Here is a 13,399-nt window from a genome sequence, read left to right on the forward strand (position 1 = left end):
GGGGGATTTAGCCTCTCATGTTCACAAAAAGAGAAATACAATTGAATTTAAACATAAAGCACAAAGGATTGATTACACCTAGAACGCCCAACGAATCCACTTGAATTTCTGCGCGTCGAAGCTCCTCTTTCCTCTTCTCCTTGCTGCGACAGTGAGGTTAAATGGTGTTTTTGGTTGATTTTCTGGTTTGGGAATGGGTTTAGGGTAGTGTGGTGGTGCGGCAAGGTGGTGGAGTGATGGAGGAAGGTTGGTATGGTGGCTGGAAGGGTGGAGGAAGGCTGCGGCTGTTGGGAGAATATGGGATGGTGTTGCGGCTGGAATCAAAGGGGGAGTCCACGGATTATGGAGAGAATGGGAGAAAAATATAAAATGGTGGCTGCGGCTTGTGTAAATCAATATAGGGTTTTGGAGAAATATGGAAGGGTAGCTGCGGCTAAAGGACAAAGAAAATGGGATTTGCGGATGGAATGGAGAAAAAGGTGAATAAAGAATGGAATGAATGGGATATGGTAAGGTGATAATAAAAAATGGGATATGGTGGCTGAATAAAAAATGGCATGAATGGGATATGGTGTGGCTGATATGGGAGAATGAAAAGTGACGGCCTTGATTTATTTTTGGTTTATTAGGGTTAATGATAAAAATGGAAGCCACGGCTTAGTAAGGAATTAGGATGTGATGGTGGCTACGGTTTCAAGGTTGTAGTTTAGGGTTTATTTGAGTGAATGGCTGAGATGGATTTTGGATGAATCAAAGGCCACAGATTCAAGGGAGATTGTGGAAGGGTGCGGCTAGGGTTAGGAAAATGTATGATTTCAGAAAACTAACCCTAGCTTATTTAAAATTAAATCAAAGGCTTACGAAAATAGGAAATTAAAACAGAAATATAAAGGTGCGGCTAGGGTTTAAAAGCATGTGTTTTAAGTGCAACCCTAGGACAAAATTGCCCTCCCTTGCACGGCAAGGGAAGGGAAGAAAATAAAAGGGCACGGCAAGGATGGATAAGGAGCCTAGGGTCTTCGTTTTGTGTCCTAAAGTACCTACAAGGTCTTCAAAGTGGCTAGAAAATACAGACGTTTAGATTAGGAAAGGTTACCAAAACGGGAAACTTAGGGTTAACTTTCCTAAAATAGGAAACCTTGTTTGAGTAGGATTCCTCGTTTTGGTAAGAATTCATCGTTGGAGTAGGATTTCGTCGTTTCTTCAAGTCTTCAATTCATTCGTTCCTCTTTCGCTCCAAAAGACTCCAATTTGCATCTTCTTGCACACTTTGGCCTTATAATCTGAAAATACACAAAAGTGGCCTTAAACACTAAAACAATTAAGTAAACACAACATAAATGCACGAGAACAAGCTAATTAAGTCGCATGAATATGCTCCTATCAAATTCCCCCACACTTAACTTTTGCTAGTCCTTGAGCAAAACAAAACAACTAAAGTAAACAAAACGCAACAAAACAAACAAAACATAACCTAAACCTTCCAACGTTTGCCTCAGGGATTTCCAATGAAACATGACATGTCAAAGATCATTACTCACATAGCTTTTAGTCTTCCTTCCCCTCAAGCACATACTTAATCATAGTCACCATTCACTAGCTCGCATTTAATCAATTAAAACACATTTTGAATGTAGTAACATGCCTTAGAGAATTCCCTCAATTCCTCACTAGTTATGCACTCAATTTTCACTCAGATTTTCTGACTACACACCCTACACTAGTTATATGTGAGAAGATTGATGTAAACATGAAAGACTAGTACTCGCATAGGTTATAACAAAGAACGCAATTTCTGGAGTAATTAAACGTGTTTAGATATGATCTCATGAATGGAATGCTACTACTTAGATGCGAGAACCAGTGACACCATATGCTCATACCAAATTCAAACTCCACAATTGAAATGCACAACACTCAAGATAGAAGTCAAGGGTTGTAACGGGCTTGGGGTGTTGGCTCACAAGGAAAGGTAGGGATACACAAAAGTTCTTTAAGCAATAGTAAGTAAAGTAATGAAATTAAGACCTAGAATTCCCTTAGAATGCAGAAATCAACTTTTAGACAAACAGGGGAGATTTAAACAACTTTTAGGGCCTAATTCATTGTTTTGGGCCCTTTCTTCAACAACCAATACTTTTCAACTATTTTCAACTCTTTTTTTTCATTTTTTTCTTTTCTTTTCTTTTTTTTTTTCTTCTTTTCTTTTTGTTTTTTCTTTTCTAGTCGTGCCTATGGCACATAAACTCATATCAATAATCCTTCCCCCACACTTATTTTCTGCAACACATTAATCAAAAGGGAATTCATTCATGCTTACTATGCTTCAAGAACAAGGATACGGATGGTCCTATTCTAGGCTAGGTGAGGATAATGTGGGTTAACAAAGAACATGGGCTAACATGGCTCAATGGGGTTAAACTTAAACACAAAATGAGTGAAGGGCACATGGCTGTTTGGCTTTGATGGTGGTTACTACACAACTTCATCTTGAATATGTGGTATGCAAATCAATAACATGCTTTGAATGAAATGGGCATGAGTTCTAGCATTTGGAACTAAGTGATAAAACGCCTTCTAAGTAGTAACCAAGCAAAGAATAATGAGATCATGCAATGACTTAGAAAACATTAATGCACAGATTTTAACTCTCCAAATAACGTTTAGGCTCAAGTCTCACAGGGATGTAGCATTTGTTTAAGTTCCTTCCTTCAAGCATGTTACAAAAACTGATTTTTTCTTTTGTGATTACATGTGAATTCGTAAACTATAACTACAACCAAGCATAAACAAAGAGTATATCCAACGTCCATCCATGTTTGTAACTTTCTTTAACCATCATGCAATTAAAAACCAAATCCTCATCATTGCGTTGGAAGGTGACCTACGACACAACCAAACACACAAAAACAACTCTTTTTGGGTTTTTCAAAACAATTTTTTTAAATTTTTTATGGGATTTTCGGATTTTTAAGACAACAAACTCTAAAACACTCTAAAATAGCTTAAAAACACATAAAAACAGTGGGAAACAAGTTTAGACATGTTAGGTGGTAATACCCTACGAATTTCATGCAAAAATATATCAAAACAGAATGTTACCCCCCCCCCCCCCCACACTTAAACTAAACATTGTCCTCAATGTTTTAGACACAATTAAAAACATTACACAAAGCATAAAGTAAGCAACAAAGGGAAGGGTTTAGGGACGCAAATCTGAGTGTGGAGCGATTCCCAAGTTCTTCCTTTGTTGATTGCATGGGTTGCCTCCCACGAAGCGCTTGCTTTAACGTCTTCCAGCTGGACGAAACCTTCTTTTACTCTTCACTCTGGCTCACGGAATGGAGGGTTATGTCCTCCACGGTATACTCCTTGAAATTTCTCGTAGTATGGCTCAATGAATGGGAGGGGATAGTGATCCTCCTTAATGGTGGTGTTTCGGTTCCGACACTCCATGTACATGCTCCCACCACCTTTAAATTGGTTGTTCACCTGCACCACAGAAGGTAACAACCTATTACTTGAAATGGGAATCGGAATCGGGATTGGAGACTTACTAGGATGTTGTGGCAATGTCCCTAGGGCAGCCACCATCTCGCCAATTTTAACACAAGGCACGCCCATATTGGATGTTTTTATGGTAGTGGCGTGCTTGTTGTGCTCCAATCCAATTCCTTCCTCGATGGTGATTCTAGATGCATCCTTCTTGATTGGTGCGGATCCTTTCAGCCCTATGTCCTTATGCACATCTATAACACAACAAGAATGAACATCATTAGTACTCTTAATGGATTCAGAAACTTTAAAGTTAATCATAGCACCACCAAACTCCATAGTTAAGGCTCCCTTGGCCACATCAATCTTGGTGTGGGCTGTTTTCATGAAAGGTCGTCCAAGTAAGAGTGGCGATGGTGGAGAGTGGGTTGAATCCTCCATGTCAAGCACATAGAAATCTGCAGGAAAAATCAAGTGTTCTACTTGCACCAAAACATCTTCCAAGACTCCTCTCGGGTATGCATTAGATCGATCAGCTAATTGTATAACAACACCATCATTTTTAAGCTCTCCTAGATTCATAGATGCATAAATAGAGTATGGCATGACATTAATTGATGCACCTAAATCTAGCATAGCATGTTCGAACTTTGTATTTCCAATTACACAAGGGATAGTGAAATTACCTGGATCTTTGCATTTGGGTGGTAGTTTGCGTTGCAAGATGGCAGAGACATTCTCACTTACATGAACCACCTCTTTCTCTTGAATCCGTTTCCTTGTTGTACAAAGCTTTTTCAAGAACTTCGCATACTTCGGGATTTGCTTGATTGCATCCAAAAGGGGTATGTTGACTTGAACTTTTCTAAATGTCTCTAGAACATCTTTTTCCTCATCTTCTTTCGTGGATTGCAAAAATCTGCTAGGAAAAGGAACATTGGGTGGAACAAAGTTAGAATTAATCAATTTTGACCCCAACTTACCTTTGGTGGCCGAATGAGATGAGTTGGGTCCATTAATGTCCCTTGGTAGTTGCGGCAAAGGTGTTTGTACCCTTGCCGTGGGCTTGCTTGCTTCCTCCTCTTCATGTTGCAGCTTTTCATCCTCTTCTTCGCTTGATTTTGGTGGTTGTGGGGTGGTTCCAACTTCCTTGCCACTTCTCAAGGTAATTGCGTTGGCGGTCTCAAAGCCTCCCTTCGGATTTGGAATGGTTGAGCTAGGGAGCTTGCCTTGGTCTCGGAATTGCCCTACAAACTCCGCAATTTGGCCAATTTGCTTCTCCAATTGGTCCACCCTCTTTTCTTGATTCTGCATCGCTTTGGCTTGATTTTCTTGCCCCTGAGACAAATTCGTTAGTAACTTAAGAAGTGTATCATTATCTAACGTGTTACCTGAACTTGTTTGGGCAGGTTGTGGAGGTGCTTGTGTGGGGACGAATGGCTTGGTGAAGAAGCCCGGAGGTTGTTGCCTAAATCCCCCTTGTTGTGGTGGTTGTTGGGGCTCTCTCCATTTGAAGTTTGGGTGGTCTCTCCAACCTAGATTATAAGTGTTAGAATATGGGTCGTTCCTCGGTTGGTTTTGACCCTGAAATCCAATCGCGTTGGCGCTTTCCCATCCACCATTTTCTATGAGTTGCGGGCACTTCTCAGAAGCATGTCCTTGGATTGAACACACCCCGCATACAATCGGTCCTTGCATCCTCATGTCTTCGGCCATCTGAGACATAATGGAAGTAAGATTAGCTAACTGGGAATGAATATCGGGGGTGGAACTTACCTCATGCACTTGCTGCCGTGGGGGTCCTCTTTGGCCTACTCCCTCATATTGTTGAGCGTTCAACGCTCGGTTCGCGATCAAGACCTTGGCCGCCATGGGTGTCTTGTCCACCAATGCTCCACCCGCCGATGCGTCAAGCATTTGTCGTTCAATTGGCAGGAGCCCCTCGTAGAAGTATTGCAGAAGCAACTCCTCCTTCATCTGGTGCTGTGGACAAGAAGCAACAAGAGATTTAAAACGTTCGTAATACGTAGGAAATGACTCACCATCTTCTTGCTGTATACCACTTATCCTTTTTCGTAAAAGGATGATTCGAGAAGTTGGGAAAAACTTCTCCAGAAAGGCCCTCTTCATGCTCTCCCACGATGTGACGGTTCCGGAAGCTAAATCGTACAACCAATCCTTGGCTTTGTCCATCAAAGAAAATGGAAAAGCCTTCATCTTCAATATACTTCCGTCAACGTTGACGGGAGTCATGCTTGAGCACACCATAGACAACCCATGGTACTTCGGAATATGATGGAGCAAGCTTGACTTCAACTCAAACTCCTCAGTCTTCCCTTCGGCCGGTGGGGGATATTGGATGCACAAGGGTGCTGCATTAGCCAATCCCGAAGCGGAAAGCTCCTTAAGTGTCCGGTTGTCTACGGCCATAACTTGTGGCTCTTCAAATGCCCTTGTCGTGGGTTCCTCAAAGATCCCAGCCGTGGCCTCTTCTTCCTCTTCTAGGCCTTGTTCGTCAAGCTCAGGTTCTGGGCTTGGTGGATTCGACTCGTGGTGCTTCTTCCTTCGTCTCAAAGTTCTCTCAAAATCGCTGTCAAAGTCTGAGATATGCTCACGAATCGGTTAAGAACTCCGAGTCATGCACTAGTACCTAAAACAAGGAAAACAAAACAAAATCAGAAACTTCAACAAAATAAATAAATAAACAGAAATTAAACAATCCAAGGGATTAGCAAAGTTGCTAATCCCCGGCAACGGCGCCAAAAATTTGATGCGAACTAAGTAAGCACACAAATTAAAACCCTCTTGTGACAATTGTAGTATACGAATAAGTAGGGATCGTTCTTAACCGGGGATTAGGAGGGATTGCAAAATCACTTGGAACTGACTCAAAAACGTAAAATAAAGTTTGAAACACTAAACTAGACTCAAAGAATGCAAAACTACACAATAAACACACTAAAACAAATCAAAAGACTCAAAACAGCCCCAAAACACTCAAAACTGCCTGAAAATCACTTTCTGGGCAATTTTGAGCACTTTGGTAACTTTGGACGAAATTGGGTAATAGAATGAATCAAAATGCTTAAAAACACAAACTAAGATACTTTCTAACTAAATTGGACACTAAAGTAAAGGGGGATTGAGGTTTTGACAAAAATAAATTAAATGCACAAATTGTAATTTAAAGGCAGAATTTAAATATGAATTTGATGAAAATATGGATGATGGAATAGCTAAGGGGTTTTTCTCCACACATGTCACACTTGCATACACTTTGATTTTCAATTGGTCTTTCAATGAATTATGAAACTCAACACTCCGGGTTAATTAGGTCCGCTTAAATTAACCGTCAAGTTTTCCTTAAGTTAATGAATTGGATGGGTTAGCGCAACGCAATTCAAAACATTCTCCAAAAGTCCTTTACGTGAAAAGCACAATAAAGATACAATCAAAGATCATTAAGCAACATGAAAACTATAAGTATTGACGAGGCATTCGTTACTATGATGAGCATGAAACTAATGCCAAGAATTCATTTAACGCGATTGTTTATAAGCAACCTCCACTACTTGTGAATATAAGTTCATAACTATTAGGTGAAACTCACTTATATTCTAGCGTCAAATTCATGCATGAACATTAAGCGTGCACTCTCAATAATCATACACAAACAAGTTATCAATCAAACATTTAAACGAATTGAATCCAACATTCATGAAATTCCAACCAAAAGTAATCCATTTATATTGCAAGCATAAACATGGTTTCGAATCACCCCCTAGCTAACTAGGGGGATTTAGCCTCTCATGTTCACAAAAAGAGAAATACAATTGAATTTAAACATAAAGCACAAAGGATTGATTACACCTAGAATGCCCAACGAATCAACTTGAATTTCTGCGCGTCGAAGCTCCTCTTTCCTCTTCTCCTTGCTGCGACAGTGAGGTTAAATGGTGTTTTTGGTTGATTTTCTGGTTTGGGAATGGGTTTAGGGTAGTGTGGTGGTGCGGCAAGGTGGTGGAGTGATGGAGGAAGGTTGGTATGGTGGCTGGAAGGGTGGAGGAAGGCTGCGGCTGTTGGGAGAATATGGGATGGTGTTGCGGCTGGAATCAAAGGGGGAGTCCACGGATTATGGAGAGAATGGGAGAAAAATATAAAATGGTGGCTGCGGCTTGTGTAAATCAATATAGGGTTTTGGAGAAATATGGAAGGGTAGCTGTGGCTAAAGGACAAAGAAAATGGGATTTGCGGATGGAATGGAGAAAAAGGTGAATAAAGAATGGAATGAATGGGATATGGTAAGGTGATAATAAAAAATGGGATATGGTGGCTGAATAAAAAATGGCATGAATGGGATATGGTGTGGCTGATATGGGAGAATGAAAAGTGACGGCCTTGATTTATTTTTGGTTTATTAGGGTTAATGATAAAAATGGGAGCCACGGCTTAGTAAGGAATTAGGATGTGATGGTGGCTACGGTTTCAAGGTTGTAGTTTAGGGTTTATTTGAGTGAATGGCTGAGATGGATTTTGGATGAATCAAAGGCCACAGATTCAAGGGAGATTGTGGAAGGGTGCGGCTAGGGTTAGGAAAATGTATGATTTCAGAAAACTAACCCTAGCTTATTTAAAATTAAATCAAAGGCTTACGAAAATAGGAAATTAAAACAGAAATATAAAGGTGCGGCTAGGGTTTAAAAGCATGTGTTTTAAGTGCAACCCTAGGACAAAATTGCCCTCCCTTGCACGGCAAGGGAAGGGAAGAAAATAAAAGGGCACGGCAAGGATGGATAAGGAGCCTAGGGTCTTCGTTTTGTGTCCTAAAGTACCTACAAGGTCTTCAAAGTGGCTAGAAAATACAGACGTTTAGATTAGGAAAGGTTACCAAAACGGGAAACTTAGGGTTAACTTTCCTAAAATAGGAAACCTTGTTTGAGTAGGATTCCTCGTTTTGGTAAGAATTCATCGTTGGAGTAGGATTTCGTCGTTTCTTCAAGTCTTCAATTCATTCGTTCCTCTTTCGCTCCAAAAGACTCCAATTTGCATCTTCTTGCACACTTTGGCCTTATAATCTGAAAATACACAAAAGTGGCCTTAAACACTAAAACAACTAAGTAAACACAACATAAATGCACGAGAACAAGCTAATTAAGTCGCATGAATATGCTCCTATCAAGCGTTGTTGTGAAAATTGTGAATAATCTACATTGGGAACATTTTGGCATGGGTTGAGAGGTAGCTTTTATGATATGATTTTTTGTATTCTTCAAATGAAAATCTTGAAACAGTGTATCCTACTAATTTTTTAAACAAAGTTGACTTTACTGGTTTGCCTGCGCATAATTTGGTTTTAAAAATAGGAATTCTAATTATGCTACGAATTAGTCTTTGGGTTTATGTCACGAATGAGATTAGTTGTTGCTCAATTATTTAGTAGGATTATTGATAGAAAACAAGATTCCTTTCCACCAAAAAAAACACGAAGTAACCATACTGTATCCTTACATTTTTATACAATATAAATCTGTTCATGTCAAAATTCATTGCAGGTATTTTAATAATTTTTTTCCCCTTGCCTAGGCTGTTTTCTTGGCAATGAGAAATTTTTGGTGTTCCAGAGAACAACTTTTGTCATCTTTTATTAATGCAAATGTAGACTATATCGATCAAATCTTTTGTATGTAAAAATAGCTTTTTCAATAATAATTTTTTTTATATCTTTCAACATAATCTTTCATACAATGTTTAATCCTGCAACTCACTGTTCAGCGAGTCCAGCAAGCACTCCTTTCTTATTCTCAATTTACCTGCAAATATAACATATTACATATATGATATATTTAAACAAGAAGATCTGACTTTCGTGCCAACTCGAACAATGTCAAATGCAATTTAAATCTTAATGAGTTGTTCAAGCGTGATGTCTGGTCCTCCAGTGAAAGCTGTAGTTTGAAAAGATAACGACTTAGAAACCATGTGCATTGTTGGCCTCGATTGCGGTTGCGAGTACTTGCATGCAATTGCCACCCTTGCAATGGTTGTTAGTTCATCTTCAACTTCAGGTGTGGGAGGTGAAAGCCGTTTGTCCAATACATCCTTTAGCAATTTGTTTTCACAATCAGATGGAGACGAAATGGACGAGATTAAATCGCTTAGTCGCTTTCCCATGATGACTTCCAGTGCCAGCACTCCGAAGCTATAAACGTCACATTTCTCAGTTACCTTCCTTGTGTAGGCCAACTCTGGATAAAAATTAAGGGAAAGCAAGCCATTAGCATATGTTTAACTTTATATCACTAGATTCAACAATATATATTTTAACTGTTTTACTTTACCTGGTGCTACATATCCGTATGTGCCTGCAAGGCAGCTCCAATTCGATGAGTCTGGATTCAAAAGCTTAGCAGTGCCGAAGTCTGAAACACAAGGCTCGTAGTCGTAATCTAGCAAAATGTTGTTGCTTGATATGTCTCGGTGTACAATTGGCGGCACACAATCATGATGCAGGTAAGACAGTGCATGAGCTACGCCTTTTACAATTCTCACCCTCCTACTCCAATCCAGTTCTTTTGCTTCGTCTTCTTTCCTCAAGATTGAAGCCAGACTACCCTTTTCTAGATATTCATAGACCAGAAAGGAGTGTTGTGAATTTGAACAAAAGCCACAGAATTTCACAATGTTTCGATGTCGGATATTAATTAGTGCACTTATTTCATTGTGGAACTCCTTCTGCGATGTCTCCTCGCCGTCAAGTTTTTGATGGAGTTTTTTCACTGCAACTATGTTGCCTGATGGTAGTTTTGCCTTGTAGACACTTCCAGATCCTCCCTTCCCAATGCAAAATATGGAGTCAAAACCATTGGTTGCTCTTATGATCTCCGAATACAATTTTTTTCCATCAAAAAGAGAGATTGAAAAAATTTCATCATGGATTTCACTCTTTTCTGTTCCCGGCTCTTTATTTCTTCTTGTTTTGATGAAGACAATTGCAAGGAGAGCAAGTAAAACTACTCCCAAGATAGGGAAAATGATTGCAAACACGAGTTTTCTGTTGTTTTTTCTTTTTGAGACGTGCTTATTGCAGGATTGTAGTCCTACAACATTTCCGCAGAGTCCTACATTCCCTTCAAAGCTGTGAGCATCTAGAAATGCTTTGTTGTTGGGGATCGGACCCTGCAAGTGATTGTAAGATACATCTATGTACAACAAGCTGCGCATTCCATCAAACGTTGCTGGAATGAGACCGGAAAGATTATTGTGGGAAAGATTCAGCTGCTCCAAGCTCTGCATTTTGCTAATTTCTGATGGTATCTTGCCGTCAAGTGAGTTATGACTCAAATCTAACTCTGACAGGTGAAATAACTTGCCTAACTGAAGTGGAATTTCTTGACTAAAATTGTTGTTGCTCAAATTCAAGTAGTATAAATGGACCAATTCATCAAAAATGCTTGGAATTGAGCCATTCAACTTGTTGTTGGACACGTCAAGATATTCGAGTTCAGTGAATGCTCCAAATTCTGATGGTATAGAACCAAAAAGTTGATTGCGATTCAACTTTAGATTCACCAAAGAAGTCAATCTCCCCAAATCCTTGGGAACCACCCCAACCAGATGATTTGAAGAAAAATCGAGTTCTTGAATTTTAATTGCATTGACAATCTCAGATGGTATGCTCCCAGTAAGGTTGTTCCCTGCAATCCGTAGGGTTGTTAAGTTTGGACACTGTCCCCAGATGTCTGAGATTTCACCATATAAGTTGTTGTGGCTTAGGTCTACAAACTGAAGATTCGGATAGACACCAAAGTCTTCAGATATATTGCTTGTAAATTGGTTCCCTTCAAGATGGACTCTGACCAAGCTCTTGCAACCTTTCAAGCTTTTCGGGATTGGACCTGAAAATTCGTTGTTTTCTGCATCAAACCTTTGTAGCAATCCACCTCTGCATATATCTCGAGGCAAATAACCAGAAAATCGGTTAGTAGCCAAGTCAAGTACTGTCAACTTTATTAGATTCTCCAGCTCTTGGGGGATTGATCCAGATAATTGATTACCGCGGAGGTATAGGTTTTCTAGGCTGCTCAAGTTGCCAAACGAAGAGGGAACGGTTCCTTTAAGCTGATTGTCGGTCAGCTCTAGAAACACAACAAATTTCAAGCTTCCAATCTCTTTAGGAATAGTGCCGGAAAGTTTATTAAGGTAGAGAGAGAGATAAACAAGGTTTGTCAAATTGCCCAAAGAAGTTGGGATAGAACCAGAAAGGGTATTGTTGTACAAGATCATCCTGGTTAGATTTTTCAAGTTTCCGAAACATAGAGGGATTGGGCCTGATAAATAGTTATCATACAAGGAAAGTTTAAACAACTTCGAAAGGTTTCCTATTTCGGGAGGGATAGGGCCCGAAAGTTGGTTTCTAAAGAGAAGCAAAGAAGTCAATTGGCTCAAATTACCCACAGAAGCTGGAATTGAACCCTCTAAATTGTTCGAGTAAAGAGATAGCTCATAGACAAATTTAAGTCGGCCAATTTCTTGAGGAATTGAGCCGTTGAACTTATTAGTATTTAGGTGAAGGACCTGGAGATTTGTTAAAAGACCAATTTCAGGTGGGATTTTTCCAGACATTTGATTGTAGGATGTATCGAAATAGATGAGTTTGGTGAGTGAACTGATCTCAGGTGGGATTTGATCAAAAAGTTCATTGTAGCTGAGGTCAACATATGCAAGATTAGGCAAGGACATGAATGGAAATTCAAGTAGAGTACCTTGTATACCAGAATTGGTGAGGTTTAATCTGTTGACACTTCCATCTGAGTTGCATGAAACACCAATCCAAGTATTGCATGGGGCCTCATTTGCATTTATCCATGAGGTCAGGTTGTTTTGGGTTTGGTTTCGAAAGCTAGCTTTCCATTTGAGAAGAACTTCTGCTTCAGTGGAATTGGGAGAAGCAAAAGCACTTTTTTGTGATGAAGCGAGCTGAAGATACAAGATAAGGCAGGCTAGAAAGCATAGTTGATCATAAGATGGAACTCTAGTCATTGTTTTTGTTTACGAGTTTTTTTGGAGCAATTCAGGGCTTTACTTATAGTGAGATGATTTACGAAATTCAAAATGCTACTTTTACCACTTATTTGTACTATCTCTCTAATAAGATAGATCCCAAAAGCGTTGGCGGACCCTACATCTATTAGAGAGAAGGTACAAATTGGTTATAAGTGTAGCATTACTCTTATTAATTTGCAATCCTCTAGAAACCGTAGGCCATTGAGGATAAGAATCTAGAAACCATAGGCCACTAAGTCCACATACTATATGACTGAGGATAAGAATCTAGAAACCATAGAAACCATAGGCCACTAAGTCCACATACTATATGACTGAGGATAAGAATCTAGAAACCATAGGCCACTAAGTCCACATACTATATGACTGAGGATAAGAATCTAGAAACCATAGAAACCATAGGCCACTAAGTCCACATACTATATGACTGAGGATAAGAATCTAGAAACCATAGGCCACTAAGTCCACATACTATATGATACAAGTATGAAAGAGTATCCCAAACCAAAATAGTCCACACATGAATGTGGTGTTTCCATTTAAGGTTTCTCCGTCAATTAATATATGAGATGGTACTTTGTTTGTGAAGACTTTGAAATTTCTTACACTTTGTGTTGAAGTCTTTGTCTCTTATCTTCAAAATTGAAATTGGAAAGCTTGCAGTATTATTCATAGTCAAACAAACTTGAAGTATAGCCAGGTATTGAAAGCAATTGGTAAGGTGTATTTAGAATTTTCCAAATTGATAATGGAGGTATCAATGGTTTATTTATGACACCCTCATTAATTAAAAGTATTTGGTCTCAATGACGAAAAAGAAGAAATTGGAAATAAAATAGAG

At 39.4% G+C, this 13,399-nt stretch overlaps 1 protein-coding gene across 1 annotated transcript; it reads right to left on the minus strand.

The window, feature by feature from the left end:
* Positions 1-9,228: 9,228 nt before the first annotated feature.
* Positions 9,229-12,563, minus strand: LOC103928984 (MDIS1-interacting receptor like kinase 2-like). The gene is made up of 2 exons (XM_048582989.1): positions 9,834-12,563; positions 9,229-9,740 (listed from the first exon to the last, which is right to left on the minus strand). Exons 1-2 carry the CDS (start codon positions 12,532-12,534, stop codon positions 9,391-9,393), a joined length of 3,051 nt encoding a protein of 1,016 aa, XP_048438946.1. The 5' UTR covers positions 12,535-12,563; the 3' UTR covers positions 9,229-9,390.
* Between the last annotated feature and the right edge of the window lie 836 nt (positions 12,564-13,399).

This window comes from the organism of the source record quoted next, unplaced genomic scaffold (genome assembly GCF_019419815.1).
Source record: "Pyrus x bretschneideri cultivar Hongxiangsu unplaced genomic scaffold, Pyrus_bretschneideri_v1 Contig2, whole genome shotgun sequence".
Classification (NCBI taxonomy): domain Eukaryota; kingdom Viridiplantae; phylum Streptophyta; class Magnoliopsida; order Rosales; family Rosaceae; genus Pyrus; species Pyrus x bretschneideri.

Excerpts from the sequence above, each read along its gene's own strand:
- LOC103928984 (XM_048582989.1), bottom strand. The coding sequence starts at position 12,534 with ATGACTAGAGTTCCATCTTATGATCAACTATGCTTTCTAGCCTGCCTT. Across the intron at positions 9,741-9,833 it reads ATACGGATATGTAGCACCAG|AGTTGGCCTACACAAGGAAG; the intron begins GTAAAGTAAAAC and ends ATTTTTATCCAG.